General features: G+C 47.5%; 2 protein-coding genes across 2 annotated transcripts; one reads left to right on the top strand and one right to left on the bottom strand.

The window, feature by feature from the left end:
* Positions 1-8,234: 8,234 nt before the first annotated feature.
* LOC120656836 (calcium-dependent protein kinase 5-like) lies at positions 8,235-12,872 on the bottom strand. Its single transcript, XM_039935019.1, has 7 exons — positions 11,846-12,872; positions 11,037-11,180; positions 10,689-10,841; positions 10,338-10,453; positions 9,825-9,992; positions 9,244-9,468; positions 8,235-8,746 (listed from the first exon to the last, which is right to left on the bottom strand). The coding sequence occupies exons 1-7, from the start codon at positions 12,609-12,611 to the stop codon at positions 8,624-8,626; spliced, it is 1,695 nt and encodes a 564-aa protein (XP_039790953.1). The 5' UTR covers positions 12,612-12,872; the 3' UTR covers positions 8,235-8,623.
* A 4,481-nt stretch (positions 12,873-17,353) lies between these two features.
* On the top strand, positions 17,354-20,209 carry LOC120656835 (probable protein phosphatase 2C 25). The gene is made up of 5 exons (XM_039935017.1): positions 17,354-17,536; positions 17,676-18,104; positions 18,772-19,136; positions 19,344-19,580; positions 19,729-20,209. The coding sequence occupies exons 2-5, from the start codon at positions 17,795-17,797 to the stop codon at positions 19,978-19,980; spliced, it is 1,164 nt and encodes a 387-aa protein (XP_039790951.1). The 5' UTR covers positions 17,354-17,536; positions 17,676-17,794; the 3' UTR covers positions 19,981-20,209.
* Positions 20,210-21,654: the final 1,445 nt, after the last annotated feature.

Raw genomic sequence — 21,654 nt, 5'->3', positions numbered from 1 at the left:
TTCAAGGACAACATAGAACTCTTTGTCTGAAAAGTCAATAATCAATACTTTAAGTTCAATTCTATATCACCGTTGGGCAGAAATAGAATAATATTTTACATTAATTCTGTATCACCGATGGGCAGAAACAGAATTAATGTATGGAAAACTCAATAAACTTTAAAGATATATATTTGCTCCTCAAAATTAAATTCTCCCGTTGGTTCGAATTTAATTAAAGGATAATTAACTTTATTGCAGCGCAAACTGGAAAATATATTTCTCTAATTTGAGAGCAGTTCTTTATCTATTCTCTGAAAAATAGTCACTTTGATGCAACATTTACCAGAGACTTTAAACTTTAAGCTATGACTCATAAAAACTATAATATTGTTATCATCAACGTTGGTCAGAAAATAACAATACTATAATTAACTTTAAATTTCTCTCCTTTGAGAATTATCTTTATGAGTCTAGTAAAGCTCAACTTTGAGACTTCAAATGGCAGAATAATGCCAAAACTCAACTTTGACTTTAAACAGCGGAAGCTTTTCTATCTTTTACCCACAAGGAGGCTTATTTAAGACTTTAAGAATATTCTTCCAATTAAATTTTTTCGTTGGTTCCGACTTAATTGAAAGATAGCAACCGTATAACACTGGAAATCTTTTTCTTTCTTTATGGCAGCGGAAAACTTTTCTTTCTTTTGAGAAACTGTACTCTGTATTTATTTTCTCTCTAAACAATCTATCTCGTTGGTTCAAAATTGAATAGAGATAAAACTGTACAAAATTTACTCAAAGTAAATTCTTTAATCAAGCTCTTAAAATTAAGAGCAACACCTTTAAAACTTTGCAGAGAATAAATGTAAAATTCTATTATATATTCAGAAGCATTATCATTGTGAAACCTTACTATTCTCTAAAACAAATTATCCCGTTGGTTTAAATTTGTCTAGAGAATCAAAACTATACAAAAATCTATAAAGAAATGCTTCTGAAAAGGATAAAACTGAGTTCCTTTCTTTAATGTGTTCGTGGCCCAACTGAGAAAATAGCCCATGGTCCAAAACTGTTTGTTTCCGGCCCGGCCCGCTCCATAGCCCAGTCGGCTCAGCGTTTTCCCGCCTGGGCCGGCCACGACCCGATTAGGGTTGATCGCTATTGGCCGTCGGATCGAATCCGATGGCCGAGCGCCCTTCTCGCGGATCAAAACTGCCCGACGGCGGTGCTCCCCAAAACCCTAGCCTCATTCTGTCTTCCTCCTTTCCCGGTCCGGGTCGGCGGCGCCGCCGCCGTCGGCTCTAACCGACGCTGTCGCGGGCTCCAGTCGCCATGCCAGGGCTATTTGCCGGACCTTCCTTTCTTTTCCCTCTGTGCGCCGCGACCTGAGCTAGCGAGCTGCGGCGGGGTTCGCCCGTGGCGGCAGGTGGTGATGGTGGTGCCGCCGCAGGCCCTTTCGCCGGCGCGCGCGCTCGCCCTTGCGTGAGCGCGCCGCCGTCGAGCGGTTCTGCGACGGTGCCTGGAGCCCAAGCTCGCGCGGCGAGACGGAGATCCCTCGAGCACGGCGGCCCGGGTCTCTCCCGCGCGACGGCGGACGTGTGCCGGCGAGCCGGCGCCTGGGGTAGCTATTCCCCGCACAGCAATGGCTGGCGGTGGTCCCGTCGGCGTGACCAAGTAAGGCCCGCCACCTTTTTCTTCGTTCTTTTCCCCATCCGATTTGGTTAGAGTTTGGTCAAAACCCGTTCTGTGTTCTTCGATTGCATCGAAATCTTTCCGTTCTTCTCTGATTCGCATCGAAGTGATGCAACTGTTTCGAATCCGCCCGACCAACTAGGGTTTGGGTGAACTGTTCTTCCGATTCGAAATCAGAATTTCCTTTCTTTGTTTCTTCCTCGATCCAAGATCAATATGTTTTGTTTTCTTTCGATTCGAGAACGAATCCTCTTTTTGCCATCTCGATCTACTCACTTGAGTAGGCTCTGATACCAATGTTAGAATTTCCAGGATCAACTAGCAGTAGATCGAATGAGTAAACACTTTAACCTTGCTGGTAGCCATCTCTGTTTGCCATGGCGCCGCCGTAGACGCGCCGGAGTGGCTGATGAAGCTCCCCATGGCGTCGGGGATCGAGGACGACGAACTCGGAGTCGAGGTGGACGATGGTGGTGCTGTGGCGGCGGCTTCCCATCGCTTCAGCGCCCCCTCTCTAGATCGGATTAGGGTTAGGATGGTGGGAATAGTGGTGGCGACGAACCTCGTGTCTAGAGCCACCAACCCCACCTCTCTCTTTTATATGGCACTGCGCGATGGGGGCCCACCAGCCGTGTTGGGCTGGGCGTCCCCGATCAGGACGCAAGTCAAGGGCCCAGTTGGCCATTGGGCCAACTGGTGGAGATCAATCCAACATGGCCATCAGATTGAGACTGTGAGGCAGCTGTTTCGGGGACCCGTTTCTGTGGATGGGGTTGATGATGAGAGGGAGAGAGATGAGGAGATCGGGTGTTTTTGCTTATGGCTCTGGACTTCCGATCCGGATGCGATCGCTAAAACCGGGGTTCTTCAGATTGCGGTGCCGGTTTAGGAGACTGAGGAGTACTCTATTCGTCCAGGCAACATGGAGTGGCCGGATCTCAGGGATGGTCCGGCAAAGATGCTGGACTATGATGTTCTGATTCATGTGGATCGTGTGTTGGATTACAGTCGCAGCCCTCCTCATCAGAGCTATCACAGCTCCACCAGTGGGATTCCTGACCATGAGCCGGAGCAGGAGTGGCCGGTGTGCCACCGTTTCCTCTGGGATTGTGGAGTTCCTGATGGGCAGCGAAGAGCTACTAGAGTTTCAGTGCATGATCGTCTAGCGCGGGAGTGGCCGGGACCGCTCGCCGCCGAGGGGAGGAGGTCATGGAGATGGCTTCATGCAGAGGTCACTGCCGAATTTCCGGGACGCCCGTCTCCTGCGTAGGTCGTCCAGCTCGCGTGGCGATGGTGCTGGTGGATGAAGACCTTCTAGCCGACATGGCAGCAGGGCTCATGGCACCATCGGAGAGGAGGAAGACGGCGGCCAACCTGGGGTTGGCTCACCTTCTGATGACTGCGTGCGGACCAAGGAGGGGCCTGCATCAGCCGACACAAAAGGGTGTGGAGGAATGGGCACCTTTTGGCGTTGCAGTGCCTGATTACCGTTTCCATGTAAACTGTGAAGATCAGGTCGTGGACCCTATGCAAGAGGAGGCAGCTTTGACAGTTGGGAAGGCAGCTCCGGACAGAGGGACAGTGGTTCAGACTGTACTGCAGGCAGAGCACGCGGATGCAGGGGTGCCGAGGGAGCCGGAAACAGGCGCGGTCAAGGGGAACGGAGGTTCTTTGACTGCTCATGACCCCTTCGGCGACGCACCCGATGGCGGGCTGACGGATGGGCCTGCTGTGGAGGTTGTGACGGTGACTGACGTCAGGGGCGGTTCTGCTGGTGGGCTTGCGGCGGATGGATCGCATGATGGGCCGATGGATGGGCCTACTACTGTTGGAGCAGAAAAGGGGGGCTCAGGTGTGTTGGAGGCTATGAAGGTTGTTGGGTTGGCGATTGATGGCACTACTGATGGTGCTGTGGTGGTGAAGGGATTTGGGCTGCCTGCTGAATTAGAAGTTGGGCTACAGGCGGCTGAGGTCCAGGAGGCTGACGTTGGGGGCGGTTTTGTTGATGGGCTCGCGACGGTTGGACCGCTTGCTTCTGTAGTTCTGTTGGGTCGATCGATGCACTGTCTGAGAAGGAGGTGGCGCCGTCGGCTGATGTTGTGCGGGCAACGAAGGAGGCTGACTTGGTCCATGTCCGGCTACCTGATGGGCCGAGCGATGGTGCGCTTTGCAAAGGGATGCCGGATGGGGCAGGAGATTGTGGAGGTGGCGCAGTTGGTGCTTACGGGGATGAGGTCCCTCCTACTATTGTCCTTAATCCTGGGATTGTGTCAGGATCGTCTTCCCACAAGCAGCTAATGTACACCAAGAAGATTCATGGGGCGCTGCTCTGCACGCCTGCGAAGCAAGTCACTGCAAAAACAAGCGGCAAGGGCGGAACATCATTGCAAGCGTCGCGCAGGAGTACCAGGCTCGCAAACAGGCCTGCTTCCGACTTGACGATGGAGGAGCAGGCAACTGCCCTACTCATAAAGAGGAGCTCGTTCCTCGACTGCAAACAGATGGCTAGCCCCAACTGCGCTGAAGTTTTCTGCAGCAAGTTCGCTGATCCCATGCCGGATGATACCGTGGGCGGGTACCGTGAGTTCTTCGGGATCGACAATGTTTCTGGCACTGACTCCCTCAGTGCCGTGGCTGTGCATGCTGACGTTTGATGTCGCGGCCACCATGGGCATGGGTGTACGTGTGTGTGTGTTGTGTGGGTGTGCTCCCATGGCCTCGTTTCTTGCCTTGGGAGGGGAGCGTTTGTGTCTCGTCGTATCCTTGTTCTTGCGTTCGTGCTCTGTCAGGGGCGTCTATGCCTCTCGACAGGAGTTGGTGTCGCGTGTTTGTCAGTTACAATGATTGATCAGCATTGTGTGCTTCTCAATTGGAATGTGCGTGGGCTTAACAACCCGGCCAGGAGGAAGGTAGTGAGGGATCTTGCAACAGATACTGGCTGCACTATTGCTTGCCTGCAAGAAACCAAGATGCAATTGATTGACGAGGCAACAGTTTGTGAGAGTTTGGGGCCAAAGTTCAGAGCTAATTATGCCTTTCGGCCAGCGTTAGGGACAAGAGGTGGGGCCCTTCTATCTATAAATGAGGATTACTACAAGATTATACAGACGGATGTGCGATGTCACTCGGTCTCAGCGAAACTGCAATCTTCTTTCGGGGTGGGAGATTGGTGGCTAACAGTCGTTTATGGGCCTCAGGAGGATGGAGAAAAAATTCAGTTTCTGCAAGAGCTACGGGATATCAAGCAAGCAATGTCAGAAAGGTGGTTAGTAATTGGAGATTTCAACTTAATTCTGCAATCACAAGATAAAAGCAACTCCAATCTCAACAGGCGCATGATGGGGTTATTCAGAACATGGGTCAATGAGCTGGAACTCAGAGAGTTAAGCTTGAGAGGGAGAAAGTTCACTTGGTCCAATGATGTTACACAGACACGTATCGATCGAGCTTTTTGTACTTCGGAATGGGAGTTGATGCTACCTGGCTGCAGTTTGCAGGCATTGTCCTCTTCTGTGTCGGACCACTGCCCTTTGCTCATGGTTGGCAAGAGAGAAATTGCTAGATACCAGGGATTCAGATTTGAGGTGTTTTGGCCGAAAGTGCAGGGCTACAGCGAGGTGGTACAGTCTGCATGGGATCAAGAGCTCTCTGTGATAAACCCATTCCTAAGATTGCACACCAAGTTACAAAGAACAGGAAAGGCGCTGAGAAGCTGGTCTCGTTCCAAAATTGGACACGTCAAGCTATTGTTGTGTGCAGCGAAACAACTTATTGCCATACTCGACGTGGTCCAGGAATTCAGGCAGCTCACTGGGCAGGAAATTCAGTTAAGGAGGGACCTGAAGGCAAGAGTCTTGGGGCTTTCAGCAGTGGAGAAAATTAGGGCAAAGCAACAATCAAGACTGTCAGCAATCAAAGCGGCAGATGCAAATTCTAGATTGTTTTTTCTGAGGATTAATGGAAGACAAAAGAAGAACTTCATCCAACAGCTGTATACTGACAGTGGGGTACTGATTGGGCATAAGGAGAAGGAGAATCTCATTTTTGAGCACTACAGCAAGCTGTTCGGCACAACGGAGCAGCGACAGTACACTCTAGATTGGGAACTACTTGGGATGCAGAGCCACGACCTGCAATCTCTTGAGGAAGAATTTTCAGAGGAGGAGGTTTTCTCAGTGGTGCATGACATTGCCTCTGACAAGGCGCCGGGACCGGATGGCTTCATTGGGGCTTTTTTTAAGGCAAGCTGGCAGATAATCAAGCATGACCTCATGGCTGCCATAAACTTCTTCTACAACCAGCATGACCAACACTTCAAACAGCTCAATTCAGCACACATTATCTTGATCCCGAAGAAGAGGGAAGCCAAGTCATTAGGAGACTATAGACCCATCATCTTATCCCATAGCATTGCCAAATTGGTGTCCAAACTGCTTGCAAACCGGCTGGTGCCTTTTTTGGAAAAGCTAGTATCAAGATCACAGAGTGCTTTTATAAAAAAAAGGAGTATTCACGACAATTTTCTATACACTCAAAACTTGATCAAGGAGCTGCATCGTGCAAAGATACCTTCTCTGTTCCTCAAGCTCGATATTGCAAAAGCTTTTGATAGTGTCAGATGGGACTATCTCCTAGAGGTCTTGCAAGTTCTGGGATTTGGTCACAAGTGGTGCAGCTGGATATCCACTTTGTTGGGCACTGCAACAACTTCAGTTTTTCTAAATGGCTCAAGAGGAAGATGGTTCAAACATCACACTGGGTTGCGTCAGGGCGATCCCCTTTCGCCAATGCTTTTCATCATAGCAATGGAGCCGTTGCAGCACCTATTACAACTTGCGCTAGCAGAGGGTGCTTTAGAGCAGCTTCCTATTCGGTCAGCCAATCTCAGGCTCAGCTTATACGCAGATGATGCAGCAATGTTTTTGAAGCCGAGGAAAGAAGAGGTGGCCAAAGTGATGGAAATCCTCACAACTTTTGGCATGGTGTCAGGGCTGATGACAAATACATCAAAGAGTGCTGTGTATCCAATTCATTGTGACAGCGTGGATCTTGCTGCGGTTATGGAAGATTTCAAATGCCCAATCAAGTCATTCCCTTGCACTTATCTCGGCCTACCGCTACACACGAGACAGATAAGACGAGTTGACGTTCAGCCTTTGATCGATAAGGTTGCAGCACGACTTCCATCTTGGAAGGGGAGGTTCCTGAATCGTGCCGGACGGCTTACCTTGGTCAATTCAGTTCTTTCTTCCCTTCCAACATATTTTCTCAGTCTTCCCCCTGCAAAAATGGGCTATCAAGCAAGTGGATAAGATTAGGCGCAGCTTCTTGTGGAAGGGATCGGCGGATGCAAATGGTGGCCATTGCTTGGTTCAGTGGGCAAGAGTGAAACGGCCAAAGCAGCTTGGTGGTCTGGGAGTGCTTGATCTGGAGTTGTTTAGTAGAGCACTAAGATTACGGTGGTTATGGTTTGAGTGGATTGAGATTGACAGACCTTGGGTCGGCGGCACTCTCCCTGTCAATGATGTGGACCGGCAACTTTTTCGAGTGTGTACTACGGTGCAGCTGGGAAACGGTAACACTGCTCAATTTTGGGAGTCAAGCTGGTTACAAGGAAGGGCACCGAGAGATATTGCACCAAGTCTCTACAAGTTGGCGTGGCGCAAGAAACTGAAAGTGAGAGAGCAATTGGAGAATCAAAGCTGGACGAGGGGTCTGTGGCGCATGTCAACGGTGGAGGAGATGGCCGAGTTCGTCATGCTTTGGGACTTAGTGCAGGGAGTGCAATTAAGTGATGGTGAGGACAAAATTACCTGGAAGCTAACTGCAGATGGACAGTACACGACAAAATCAGCATATGAATTTCAGTTTAAAGGCTCCTTCTCCTCATTCAGACCAAAATGGATTTGGTCAGCCCATGCTGAGCCCAAACATAGGTTCTTCACTTGGCTACTTGTGCAAGAAAAAATTCTTACTGCAGACAGACTGCAAGCTCGCAACTGGACATGCAATCCTCTCTGCTCACTTTGTAGATCAGCGCCTGAAACAGCCCAGCACATTTGTTTGCAGTGTCCTTTTGCACAAAGGGTGTGGGAGCTCGTCCAAACTTGGACGCAGGATTCGGTAACGAAGCCGGAAGTGGGTGCAACCATTGAGGATTGGTGGATTCAGTCACTGCAAAATCTGAAAAAGAACCAAAGAAGAACGAAAGCGGCTGTGATCATGTATACTTTTTGGAACCTCTGGAAGGAGAGGAACCGAAGAACCTTTGAAGCCAAGGAAGCTCAACCAACATCCGTGTTGCAGTTGATTAAAGAGGAGGCTAATTTGCGGTTTCGGGCGTGCGGTGCCCCGGATGTATCTTAGTTTAGTATGAATTTTCTTTCATATTATGTTGTGTCTTTCCTTTTTATGAAATCACAATCTTTATGACTTGATCTCTATCTTCTCCTTATATGATCTTCTCCTTATATGATATGGCAGTGCTCCTGCCCTTCTTTCAAAAAAAATAATAATAATAACCACATCAGCCTTAACTCATTGCATCACGTGATAAAACAATTGAAGCAAATTAGGAATTACATGTGCATAAACCAGCTTTGCAAATTCCTCCTATTCATATCAGGATTTCGAATATCCACGGTTACAGGTTGAAACATTTTTTGGTGTTATGTTATGGACCTGCTCCAAGTCCAGATGACAACAAGTCGCGATTAGTGGAAGGGCAACGGCTTATATGAACATTTGCGACCCAACTAATGCGTGGTAATGTTTCACACATTTCACCGAGGTAATAACAGGGGTAACCCTACAGTGCCCTGAATTCCTGAAACACACACCTACAATGCTAAAACTAAAAAATTTGTAGGCAGAGTCCGCGTCGGATTGGAAGAAGCTCTCCGCAGGCTGCAGGCTGTGCGGCCGCACTTCTTGGATGTTCTCTTCAGACTTCAGAGGGCACCAGGCGCGTCTCTCATGCTTATGTTCAAGCTGTTTCTCATTGTTCTTCTCCCAACTCCCATATTACCCTTTGTCATCATGGCAACAAATTCCCCATAATCAATGCGGCCATCCTGATTAAGAAAAACAGAACAAGGGTGTCAGGTCACTGTCATATGCTGTATGACAAAACGATCACTAGCTTTTCAAAACAAAAAAAAGAAGATCATTGTACAAGGTGATGTAACAAATTATACACATCAAGCAGAAGTTGTAAACATTTTGATTTTAACAACGCACTGAAGAAATACCCCATATATCAATGGGCATGGGAATTTATAGGTTCTGCAACAGTTAACAAATACATCTTCAGGTCACGTTTATATCAATCAGCAAGCGTTCAGATCAAATTTTTTCCTGACAAAGATTTTACACAATGCAGCTGAGGCACATATCAGTTCGATATATCAATCAGAGAGCATTCTTGTCCAAACTCCAAAGATGGCTACAAACGCAACATTGTTTCTTTAAAAAGATAATAAAATAGAATTCAGTGGATCCTTCATGCATTTTTAACTAAAATATAAATTCAATCTAATGTGAAGTTAATGTATGAAACCAGTAGACTTACATTATCCTGGTCAGCTTCTTTAATGACGTCATCAAGAAAAGCAGCTGGCATGTTATGCTCTTTGCAAGCTTGCTGAAGCTCATCCACTGTAATGTAACCACTGCCATCTTTGTCAAAATACGAAAAGGCTGCCACCAGATGTTCCTCACGCTCCAGTTTATTGAGGTGCAATGTAGCAGCAATGAATTCTATATAATCAATGGTCCCACTGTTGTCTATATCCGCCTGAAAGATTCAAATAAAACAAAAAATGTAATCAATAGAACAAAAAAAAGTAATCAGTTATCATGTAGTAGGTTACTTCACTGTTTATGACTGATTCTAAATATCAAACCCAGGTGGTAATTCCCACTTATATTTGTAAAAAAGTACTCAAGCTAAAATTCGTACATCATAAGTTCATAACTCCTACCCTCAATATGGAGACTGTATTAAGGACACACGCAAAACCAAAATGGCTATAATGTATAAGAAAATGTTTGTCAGATTTTTTTTAAAAAAAACAATTGATGATAAAAAATATTTAGGTGTGGAATACCCTAAACATCAAAAGTAAGTCCTAGCAAAAATTGATCTCTTACCGCCTCCATGAGATCGCGAATTTCAGTATCCTTTAGTGTGGAACCATATTTTCTCAATCCTTCTTTCAGTTCATCATATGTAATTGCACCACTATTATCTGTGTCCATTGCCATGAACATTTCCTTCAGCCCTGCAATTTCCTCCTCCGAAAGGCTCTCAGCAATTACCTAGTAGAACAAATACAAATCCTTTATTAGCAGAAAACTCAGCACAGGTGCTCCAACAGAATGCAGCAACATGAGAATGATGCCACCATATAATATAACTGAACATACATCAAGAATACTAATAACTTGGGCCATTACCAGAAATACTAGTACTCTTGATCCACCAACATAATTGATAACCTTACGTAATCTCAATCAAAGTAATGAAATGTACATCTAATCCAGTGGAAACACTGGACTTCACAACACAAATAACAGGAACTTCACTATTATGCAGTATCAAGCATTGTTACATACTAGTATAATCAATGAGACTGTATAATCCAACAAAAAAAATGAACTCACCTGCAAAGCCATCTTCTTCAGCTTATTCATTGCCGAGAACTGTTTAATGCGGGAAAGGACAGCTGGATCAAGAGGCCGATCAGGAGCAACTCCACGGTCACAAATCCACGGATGACCTGAGCACAAGAAAATTGGGCTTTGATATCCAAACAATTGTACATGTAATTCAGGTATCAATGCTAGGCATTAAAAATGGGTGCACAATCATTGTTCATATTTTAAGGCAGTCTGATTAGCATGTACTAGTATCTGCACCAAATAAATGTACAAAAGAACACTATGTTCAACAAACCAACGAAATTAATAGAAAAAAGGGTAGAAAGAAGCTCTGTACAGGTGAAACTAACTAACATAGAACTTCATGTGCTGTCAAGCGCTCTGCTGGGCGAGGATTCAACATTCTTCTTATAAGATCCTTTGCGCTCTCAGATATTACAGGCCAGGGATCCGAATCGAAATCAATTACACCTTTTAAGACAGCATCAAATATTCCTTGCTGTGTCTCTGCAACAAGTACATTTAGAAAATCAGTCCAGAAGAGAAAATGATCTCTCCATTAGAAAATGACTATGGGTTGGCATCGAGAGTCAATAGAATGCTAATATCTGGGTCAAATCATTGTGGGGGTCCTTTGACAGACTACAAATTGACAATAAACGTTTAGCTTAGGATAGAAAGAAAATAAAGCTGAACCAGTACCTGCCCAAAATGGTGGTACGCCACTTAGCAGTATGTAAAGAATTACTCCAGCTGTCCACACATCAGCTTCTGGTCCATACCGTTTGTGCAGCACTTCTGGAGCTACATAGTAAGGGCTCCCCACAACATCGGTAAAAATTTGACCTAAAAATAATTAACAAATGAAGGGAAATATGGTTAAATACGTGCAGCATTGAAATGAAAACATCAACATCCTAATCAAATGGATGCATTTCGTATTGGCTGTTTTTACATACTAGAATGGCGACTCAAGGAAACAAATGATACGGCCATTTGAATGCCATGAGAACTTGCCCTCAGATATAAAATAACTGCCATAACATTTTGCCATTCAGTTCAGTAATGTTATTTTGAATAAGTCTTTTCCAGGAATGCTTCCCTTATCTTTAATATTTTTGTGTACCAGTAATCTCAATAACAAAAATTGTCATGATTCTCCTGAAACACAGTGACATTAAGTCACAAATGGGTTGCATAACAAATCCTTATGTAAGTAATTAAGTATCACATGGAGTAACGATTGCAATGCACAACAAATCATTTCTCAGAGTTGCAATGACATAATTGTTGAGAAATTGAAAGGTAATAAAACTAAAGCGCATCATTCCCTTAACAGTAGTGTTATTCCCAAATAGAATCTCCTTTTTGCACGATCCAGTCTCCAGTACTAAACTAAAGCATATATAACACATGTCTAGCACTAAGTCAATGCTGACCATATCAATATTTCACCAATTAGCGTCATGACAAAACAAGCACAATGGACACAACAACCGACAGTGACTCACCAGGCTTGAAGAAAACCGAGAGGCCGAAGTCGATAGCCTTGAGGGACATGTCGTCATCCTTGTTGGCGAGCAAGAAGTTCTCGGGCTTTAGATCCCTGTGCATGACCCCGAGCGCGTGACACGCCTCGACGACACCAACGATGATGCGCGTAAGCTCCGCCGCCTTGCGCTCGCTGTAGTGCCCTCGTTGTATGATGCGGTCGAAGAGCTCCCCTCCCGCGCAGAGGTCCATGACGATGTGGACGTACTGCTGGTCCTCGTACGCGCCCTTGATGGCGACGACGTTCCGGTGCCCCGCGAGGTGGTGCATAATCTGGATCTCGCGGCGCACGTCCTCGACGTCCTCCTTGGTGATGAGCTTCCGCTTGGCGATGGACTTGCAGGCGTAGTCCACGCCCGTGGCGAGGTCCGTACAGAGGTAGGTGGTTCCGAACTGGCCCTGGCCGAGCTTGCGGCCCAGCGCGTAGTGGTCGCGGAGGCTCGGGGTCGGGTGGCCGAGCACGTTGGCCGTGAGCTCCGCGGGGGCCGGCGTCCCGCGCCGCATGCCAGGTGCGGGGGGCGGCGCGGACCCGTCCGCCGCCGCCCCCTCCCCCGCCTCGGCCGGGCGCGCGGCCCGCTTCCCGTTCCCGTGCGGCGCGGGGTCACCGGCCGCCGCGGCGCTGTTGGCGACGGGGGCGTACCCCGCCGCGTCGTGACGCTGCGACGCGCCGCCGCGGAAACTGGCGAAGTACTTGGATCTCAGCGTGACGCCGCACGTGTTGCCCATCACACCCCGGGCGCGGGCGCGGCGACCCCTCGCGCATGTACCTCACGGCCTCTCCAGTGTCCAGGCGAGGAAGCCGCGGCGCGGCGCGGCCGGCGAACGGAGGCGGAATCGGAGGTGCGGGAAGGGGCGAGCGCCTCGGGTGCGAATTGGCGGCGGATGTCGGCGCGGGGGAGGGGATAAGGGAGCACGGCGGGGCTTGCGCGCTAGAGGCCTGGAGCCCTGGATGGAGTGGAGGGGGAGGGGAGGGGAGGGTTCACGGCGACTTCGCGGTCACGCCGCGAGGAAAGCGAAGCGAAGGCTGCTTTGCTGCGGTCGCGCGGTGTCTCCTCTGGCTGGCGCTGCTCTCCTGTTGGATCGGGACAGGATATACTAAGGGGCTGATTGGTTTGTGGATGGGCACAACTTGGCTCGCATGCTGCGTGCAGGCCTGCTGTGGCCAGGCTCGTCAGGTACCACGGCCGCTTGATTGGTTTGCGTACGCAGGAATACAGGTCGAGATGAGATGCTGTTTGGTTACTTGCATGTCTAAGGCCGTGTTTAGTTAAAAAATCAAAATTCCAAAAAAAATTTCCGGCACTTGCATGGAGACTTAAATCTAGACGAAATAAAAAAACGCATTACGACTGCTGCCTGTAAATCGCGAGACGAATCTAATGAACCTAATTAGGCCGTAATCAGAAGCTAAATTGCTACAATAATGCTACAATAAACAACCTCTAATGACGGATTAATTAGACTCATTAGATTCGTCTCGCGATTTACAGACGAGTTCTGTAATTTATTTTGTGATTAGTTTATGTTTAGTACTTCAAATGTTGAAAGATGCTTTTTCAAAAATTTTACGGAGCGCAACTAAACGGGGCCTACGCAAAAGTGATTTTCTGCGTCTGCACGCTTTCCCATGCGCTCACGCTTGCACCACCGGAGCCTGGTTCCCAGGAAACGGCCGATTTGCTCGTTCCTCCAGACTCCAGAGCCTGGCCGAGAGGCATCTTTTGCATGCGCGCAGCCTGGTTGAGGAGGTGAACCAGTAAACCAATCTTGTGAAGCCTGCATCTGACGGGCCTGGTTGAGCTGCATGTAGCAAACCAATCAGCCCCTAAGTTGCCACTCAGCGCAGCTGCTGCTGCAAAAACTGGTGAGTCTGGAGCTGGAGTGCTGTGAGAGAAAAATACTGTTCGGTAGGTTGGAGCTGGAGGAATGTGAGAAAGAAACACTGTAGCGCTGTTCGGCTGGTGGAGTGTTCTCTTTCCTTGCTGCCACTGAAAAGTTTCCTTCTTTTCATTTCTTTTGCGCTAAGGTTTCCCTCATTTGGCTCATTCGTGGAGTGACGTTATTTCCAAAAGAACAAAAAAGTTTACAAGAATTCTACTTGCGCCATTGCGTATTTGCGTAGGCATTGGGCAACTACCTTACGTGTGGAGCATTACATTTTTTGCAACACTGAATTCTACTACTCACTCCGTTCAAAAAAAATATAGAATCTGTGACAATGAAACTCGTTCAAATTTAACCAAATTTATATTAAATAGTATTAGTACTTATATCTTCAACTAAATTTATTTTGTATCATGGATATTATTATTTTTTCTATAAATTTAGTTAAAAGTTCAATCTGGTATTCTTCCAGTAATTGCTTCAAAAAGGTCTACTAGGCACCAGCAGCAGGGGTTTTGGAGGCTTTATTAGATCAAGGTTAATAATATGGCCAACTGCTGGTTGTTTGGATCTTTGCAGCCTATCTCTCAGGCTATTCGTGCAATGGTAGTTTTTCACCATTCATACATAGTCCACACTTATCTCTCTCATACAATTTTTGTAATTCTTATGTTGAAGCCAGCTGTAAATTTACAATTCATTTCTTCTCTCTTTTCTCTTCTCTCTTTGTCTTAGCATTCAGCTTGTTCACAGCATGTTATGATATTGATCGAAGTGTCGTCGAACTGACCAGTAAGATCGGACGGACTCGTCGGAGGACCAAGGACCACAGTACCACACGGCCAACCGTGCGCACCGCAAGCTGCTGCTACGGGGCAAAGTGCGGCGGCGGGGGATCAGGAGCGTGCTGCTGCTCGTCGCGCGCGCGCCCCGGCATCCTGTGTGCGGCTGCCATGCGGGCGCCACATGGGAATGGGCCCCGATCGGCAGTGAAGCTTGTACGGACTACGGAGTAGCACTCGTCGGCTTGGCGGTGCGCTCGAGGAGGCCACGGGGAGTGGAGTGGAAATGATGGGCGCTGAGAAAGAGGCGGTCTGGAGGGGTGGTGCCAACTGCCAACAGCGGGAGAAAAGGGGCTCCTCCGCGCGAGGCTCTCGCTCGAGTATCGATGGCTCACACGCTCTGGATGCGATCGTGGTCGTGGAGGAGCTGATCGTCACCGGCTGAGGAAGGGATCCGTTTCAACACACAAAGCTTATCGGCCATCATTGCTTCTCCTGCTGCTTTAGTGCTTTATTTAGTAGTAGCAGCACTAATTTGGAGAGCAGATAGATGATTTACACATTCGCGCTCGAGCGCTTTGGAGCCAAACGTTGGGCTGTACGATCGGCCAATTATACGAAGACTATGAACAAAAGTGCGAGAGGCCCACGGGCCACGATCCTTATTTAATACACTAGTGGCCCATGCTTTAAACAAAAATGGGCCATCCGCTCAACATTTTTCATATTGGTTTGCCGGTTTCCGAAATCGAATTTATCTAATTTATTTCCAAGAAAACCGAGTTGATCTGTTTTCCGAGATGAAAAGTTGACCAGAGTTCAAGCTCCACCAACCACCTTGACGACCTAGCTAGATAGTACTGTCATGTGATAAGCCGTGCCGCGGATTATTAATTTGCTCACAAGAAGGTTCAGCCACATGTAATAGGTAGAGGAAAGAGACGCGGAACCAGAAAACCATCCAAGACCAAACCCACGCCTCGCCGCTGCAAGCACTCACTGCTGCTGAAAAGGAGACCCGGGGTCAAAGCTCACAGACGGTTCGCTCGATCGCCTGGCTGCGTCAGTCACTTATCGGCAATCGCCTTTGAGCAGTGAGGGATGGTGATCTTCGCCGGCGTGCTACGCCGATGAGGGGCTGACGGCTTACCACACCACTCGTCATCTTCAGATCCGGACAATGGCGCTAGTGCCTTCTGACTCGGATCACAGGTCACGTCGTCCCGCCTCGAGACCCACGCGTGCACGTCCACCGCTGCGCTCGCCATCATTGCGCCCCGCCCGCCCGCCCGCTACATCCCTACGGCCACCGCTCGTCCGCTCTCGAGGGGCACTGGGCACAGCGACCGTTGACCTCGCCGGCCGGGCGCGCGGGGGCGGCCCACCGATCTGCACCCCGCCTTCCCCTGCCTGGCCTTATCACATCAGCAGCCGCGCCTTTCGATCGCCGGAGCCGGAGATCGCCACACGCCAGCCTACCGGCGTGTGCATGCCCGACAGACGTTGCAAGACCTCAGAGAAAACAGGCCACGCGCACGCGCCCCCGCTGGCTGGACCACCCACTCCTGCGTGCACGATCAAAGCGGCGCCACGGCTCAGAGAGTCACAGGTTGCTGGTGACGCGCGGGGGACGGCCGGGCCGAGGCCGTTATCGCTAGCCCTGCTTATCGCGGCCGGCACTCTCCTCTCCTCCCCCGGACCGAGCTGAAGCTGAAAACCGGCCGCTCCTCTGCATGGTGCATGGAGGCATGCATGGAGCAGTGACGCGGACGCACAGCACAGCCTCTAGTCTGGGGTGACTTGCTCTGGAAGATTGTGCTGCGTGCTTTGGTTCACTCAGGGCCGTTCGTTCCGGCCGTGGCTGGCTTCGACTTTTTGTTACGGTTGGGGTTGGGTGTTGGCTGACGCGGCCGTCCGGACGTCCGCGCGGGGTTCTTGCTGCTCTGACCTCATTCCGTGGGCGCCTTTTCTGAGCCTTTTTCGCGCTTTTTTCACATCATGGCCTGATCTGGAGGGAGCTCGGAGATCGGAGGATCGACCACGGCGAGGAGCCTTTTGCTTGCTGCACCGTCTCTCTGTACGATCTCAACGTCGTGAGGAGTGCTTCTGTTGAATGACAGCGGAAGATTTTCACTGTGTTCGCTTGGTTATGGCTGATGGCTAGTGCTGATTTGTTATGAGATAACAGTACTGCTGACTGACTGGTGGCTGGTCCTGATTTAGTATGAGAAAACAGTACTGCTGGCTGGTTGGCTGACAAGCCAAGCAAACACAGCGTTTGTGCACGCTTTTACCGCTTAGAGCAGGGGCAAGGTTTTCCCATACTACTGTTCGCAGGGAAGCAAACTATCCAGACAAGAAAATACAGTTCAGTGTCGCAGCAAAACAACTTTTTTTCTACAGAACAAAACTATTTTTTTCCGACCGAACAAAACAACTTTGAGGTAAAGATGTAAAGATGACTGATGACATTACCGAACCGTCCAAGTATTTCATGATCGAGATGGGCGCTTCTTCTTGGCCATCTTGCCCCAGCGCTGTGAGAAATGTACTCGTACAATCCAAAAACTGGTAAAAGTGTACTACGCGTGAAATAATCCGTGCGCTCCTTTGCAGTAGCCAGAGAGAGTCAAGGACCCTCCCAATCCAACGATTCCAGTCGCGGTCACAGGTGAGCGCTTTTGCCTTTCTTTTCCTACACTTTTTTGCACTTTTCTCCAGGGTGCCACGCTCGTAAATTACCTCAACCTCAGGGGCGTTCTGGCAAAACGGCTCTATAAATCGCTTCTCTGCTAATCCCGGTCCCCTGCAAAACTCACGCTGAGCCGCCGCCTGTCCACCTCTTCCAGACCGAAGAACTGATCGGTCTCCGCCCCCACCCCACTGGCGATCCGAACTCCAGAGTCAAATCTCCATGAGCCGATGGTTTCTCTGGTTCCATAAGGCGAATTCCGATCATTGCACGAATACGCGCGGGGCGTCTCGGTAAGCTTTTTTCTCCTACGATTCTCGTGCTCGGCGAGGAGGAATAATCTGTAGTGTTCCTCGTCGGATGCTGCGTTTCAATTTATGTAAGCGAGGACGGGGAATCGCCCTTCGATCTCTGATTTGCGCCTTGCCGCAGGTGAATTTTGCTGGTTCTTGGGTATTCTGATCTCCGAGACACGCTAGGAAGGGGGGCGAATTCCCCATTCGGTGCGGTTCTGGGGCTCCTGGAGTGGCGTGGCAGGAGGGAAATGAGGGATGTGGTCGTGGCTGACGAAGATTGCCGCGTGCTTGGGCCCGGTCCGGAGGCACGCGCGTACGAGGAAGGATGAGGACGGCAGCGACAATGGCCGCGGCGGCGTCGCCGACGACCTGCTCTGGTCGCGGGACATTGGGCGCCACGCGGCCGGTGAGTTCTCGTTCGCCGTCGCGCAGGCTAACGAGACGTTGGAGGACCATAGCCAGGTGGAGACAGGCGCTGCCGCGACCTTCGTCGGCGTCTACGACGGCCACGGCGGCGCCGAGGCCTCCCGCTTTATATCTGACCACCTCTTCGCGCACCTTATCCGTAAGTAATCACCGCCCTCAACTTGTGAATGAAGCACTCAATTCACTTGTACAACATTGATTATTTTCCCCAAGGTTTTGCACCTTTTTATACATTTTTGCTGTTACTAGTGACCGGCCACTATTCCCTCTTAGAGCTGTTTTGCGAACAGCTACTGTTTTGTTTCTGTTTTGTTTCCTCAAAAAAAAATCTACTGTTTTGCCAACGGTGTGGCTAATGTTTTCTTGAGGGAAATTATAACTTCTATTTTTCGAATATGAACTCCTAATCTTTGGAAAATTGGAGCTACCTTGCTGATAGCTTTTTTTTTCTCGTTGCAATACATGATGGATTACTTCCACTTATTAAGTATGCTGTTGTTTCATGAGCAGAAATGGGCAACGCAATACTCTTGCCAGTGACTGAGTGGATTCTGATCATTGGACGAGCTATCAGTATTCGTGGTCCTTTGCAATAGCAGATTAGGTAGATTCTTGTTGTGTTCAGTTGCTCAACTTGATGTTGTGTAATACTGGCAGACCGATTTATTTTGTTGAGGTGCTTCTAAGTACATGTGGGTTGTGAATACCGTGACCTGATTCATATCATTTCAAATGGCAAACATACTATGTCTGATCCATTATTCTCATTGTGCTAAAATAATATCCTCTGCTCTGCTATCTTGTAGGGCTTGCTCAAGAAAATGGAACAATATCTGAGGACGTTGTTCGGAGTGCATTTTCTGCTACTGAGGAAGGTTTCTTGACACTTGTGCGGAGAACACGTTTCATAAAGCCTTTGATTGCAGCAGTTGGATCCTGCTGTCTCGTTGGTGTCATATGGAGAGGGACGCTGTATGTTGCTAATCTAGGTGATTCCAGGGCTGTAGTTGGCAGTTTAGGTAGATCAAACAAGATTGTTGCTGAGCCACTCACAATAGATCATAATGCAAGTGTGGAGGAAGTGAGGCAGGAACTTATATCACGCCATCCAGATGATTCTCAGATTGTTGTTCTCAAGCATGGTGTTTGGCGCATTAAGGGCATAATTCAGGTTGGTGAACAGCTGTTACCACGACAAATATTTTTTTTTTGTTAAAAGGTGTAGGGTGCTTGATGTTTCATTTTTTTCTCAGTAAATTGAACTCAGTTTTATTGTTTCTTGGTGACATACTAGTAATATTTTAGCTTGTTGGAAAGAGAATTTCGTGCCAAACTTAATGATGTCCTTATGGTAATTTTTGCTGGTCTTTTCTTATAGGTTTCAAGGACAATTGGGGATGCTTATTTGAAGAGGCGGGAATTCGCTCTTGATCCCTCCATTACTCGTTTCCGCCTTCCTGAGCCTCTCCGCCGGCCTGTTCTTACATCAGAGCCTTCTATATGTACAAGAGCGCTTCATCCACAAGATAAATTTATTATTTTTGCAACTGATGGTCTTTGGGAGCACCTGACAAATCAGCAAGCCGTTGAAATTGTCTACAACAATCCACGAAGAGTATGTCTTTGGTATCTTTGCTTACATAGTTACATGTGCATAAATCAATCTTTTTTTCCCCGTGTTGGTGTTTGGGCAAAGATCTATGTAGCAACAGTTAGTTCTCCATATTAGAAATCTTCAAGTCTAAGTTCCATTATTCTGATAGGGAATTGCAAAGAGACTAGTAAGAGCAGCATTGAAACAAGCTGCACAGAAGAGGGAAATGAGATATGACGATCTGAAGAAAGTTGAAAAGGGAGTGCGCCGCTTCTTCCATGATGACATTACAGTAGTTGTTGTCTACATTGATCATGGACTACTGCAACACAGGGATGCTTCTGTGCCAGAACTCTCAGTCCGTGGGTTTGTGGATTCAGTTGGCCCCTCGAGGTTTTCAGATGTAACTGCCATATCCTGACCGGCTAATTTAGCAGCACAATTTTGATGAACGGCATTCCAGTAGCATCTGACTATCAGAGTGTTATGCATCACCAGGCTCGTTTTCAGTTTTGTTTTTGCCCAGTACTCCAAATACTTTATGGCACATTTGTGAGGCCTGATATTGCTCGAAATAAGATGCTCATGTTGTTAGGTGATATTTAGTACAATTAATATTGATGATGTGAAATGTTCTGTGCAGTTGTGAACGCCTGGAATTGATTGTCTTAAAGCCTTGAACGTATAGCTGAGTTCTTTAGAGTTGTTTTAGACTTTTAGTTACTAGAATTGTGCGTTGTTCATGTCTTAGTCCAACCGGTAGGTGACATATATATTTTAAGTGTGATTGTTCTCGTGCTCCTGCAGCTGGGTGTTTCTGAGACGCAGAGCAGGTCCGCTGGGTTAGGGGTGGTAAAGGGCCTTAAAATTTTAATTGTATTATCTAAGCGTTGGATTCCAAAACAGTCGGACTTTAATTTTATTTAATTTTGAGCTAAAAATATATAAGAACAATTTAGATTGTGAAATGTCATTAGGATCATGGCATATCCACCCCAAGGCCCTGTTTAGTTTCCACCCCGTAAACGCAAAAAAACCATCACATCGAATATTTCGACACATGCATGAAGTACTAAATGAAGTCTATTTACAAAACTTTTTGCATAGATGTGTTGTAAATCGCGAGACGAATCTAATGAGCCTACTTAATCCATGATTTGCAACAGTGATACTACAGTAACCATTCGCTAATTATTGATTAATCATGGATTAATTAGCATCATTAGACTCGTCTCGCGATTTACAATCCATCTGTGCAAAAAATTTTGTAAATAGACTTCATTTAGTACTTCAAATTAGTAAGATTCCAATTGCTCTTGGTCATAAAATAAATAAATAAATAAAATCTTTGGTCGCAATTGTCGCACGCAGGCAGGGCTTCATTCAGCAGGTGTACGGAGTGGCCCAGCTATTCTGATTGCTTAGGGCCGTGTTTGGTTAGGAGTCCCGTCAATTTTACATAAAAAGACGAATGTCCGTAAGAAGTACTAAATAAAATTTATTTGTAAATTTTTTTCAAAGATGGGTGTAACTTTTCGCGACGAATCTAATGACAGTAATTAATTGATAATTTGCTACAGTGATGCTACAGCAATTATTCGCTAATCACGCGGTCACAGGCCTCATTAGATTCGTCTCGCGATTTACACGTGGGGTCCTGCAGATGGTTTTATAATTAGACTTTATTTAATAATCTAAATTAGTGGTCATAGGCGCAAAAAGTTTTTGCGAAATTTTTTCAGCCCAAACCAAACACGGCATAGGCCCTCACATTTCGGGGGGCTATTCCGAGTCGCAGGTGTGACGAAAAGCCGAACTCTCGCAGCGGTGGCTCCACTGGGCCATCATGGGGCCTCGCTAGTTAACGGGGATCGTCAGTTTCTGTCCGTACGGTCGATTTTTCGACTGTTTTTTCTTTTTTTTTAAACTTTTTTGTCGTTTGTGATAAAACATTTTCTGAAAAAAATTTCAAGAGAAAAAAATTGAGGAAGCGAAAGAAATTGACGAGAAAAATTTGAAAGAAAAAATTTCAAGAGACAAAAAAACTGACCAGAAAACTTTTACATTCAAAACAAAAAAGCTTTGATGAATTTCT

This window comes from Panicum virgatum, chromosome 1N (assembly GCF_016808335.1).
Source record: "Panicum virgatum strain AP13 chromosome 1N, P.virgatum_v5, whole genome shotgun sequence".
Taxonomy (NCBI): domain Eukaryota; kingdom Viridiplantae; phylum Streptophyta; class Magnoliopsida; order Poales; family Poaceae; genus Panicum; species Panicum virgatum.
Note: the sequence above shows the minus strand (reverse complement) of the source record. Positions and strands in the feature narration are given on the sequence as shown.

Excerpts from the sequence above, each read along its gene's own strand:
- LOC120656835 (XM_039935017.1), top strand. The coding sequence starts at position 17,795 with ATGTGGTCGTGGCTGACGAAGATTGCCGCGTGCTTGGGCCCGGTCCGG. Across the intron at positions 18,105-18,771 it reads CCTCTTCGCGCACCTTATCC|GGCTTGCTCAAGAAAATGGA; the intron begins GTAAGTAATCAC and ends GCTATCTTGTAG. Across the intron at positions 19,137-19,343 it reads GCATTAAGGGCATAATTCAG|GTTTCAAGGACAATTGGGGA; the intron begins GTTGGTGAACAG and ends CTTTTCTTATAG.
- LOC120656836 (XM_039935019.1), bottom strand. The coding sequence starts at position 12,611 with ATGGGCAACACGTGCGGCGTCACGCTGAGATCCAAGTACTTCGCCAGT. Across the intron at positions 9,993-10,337 it reads TGAAGAAGATGGCTTTGCAG|GTAATTGCTGAGAGCCTTTC; the intron begins GTGAGTTCATTT and ends TTGTTCTACTAG. Across the intron at positions 9,469-9,824 it reads TTCGCGATCTCATGGAGGCG|GCGGATATAGACAACAGTGG; the intron begins GTAAGAGATCAA and ends TGAATCTTTCAG.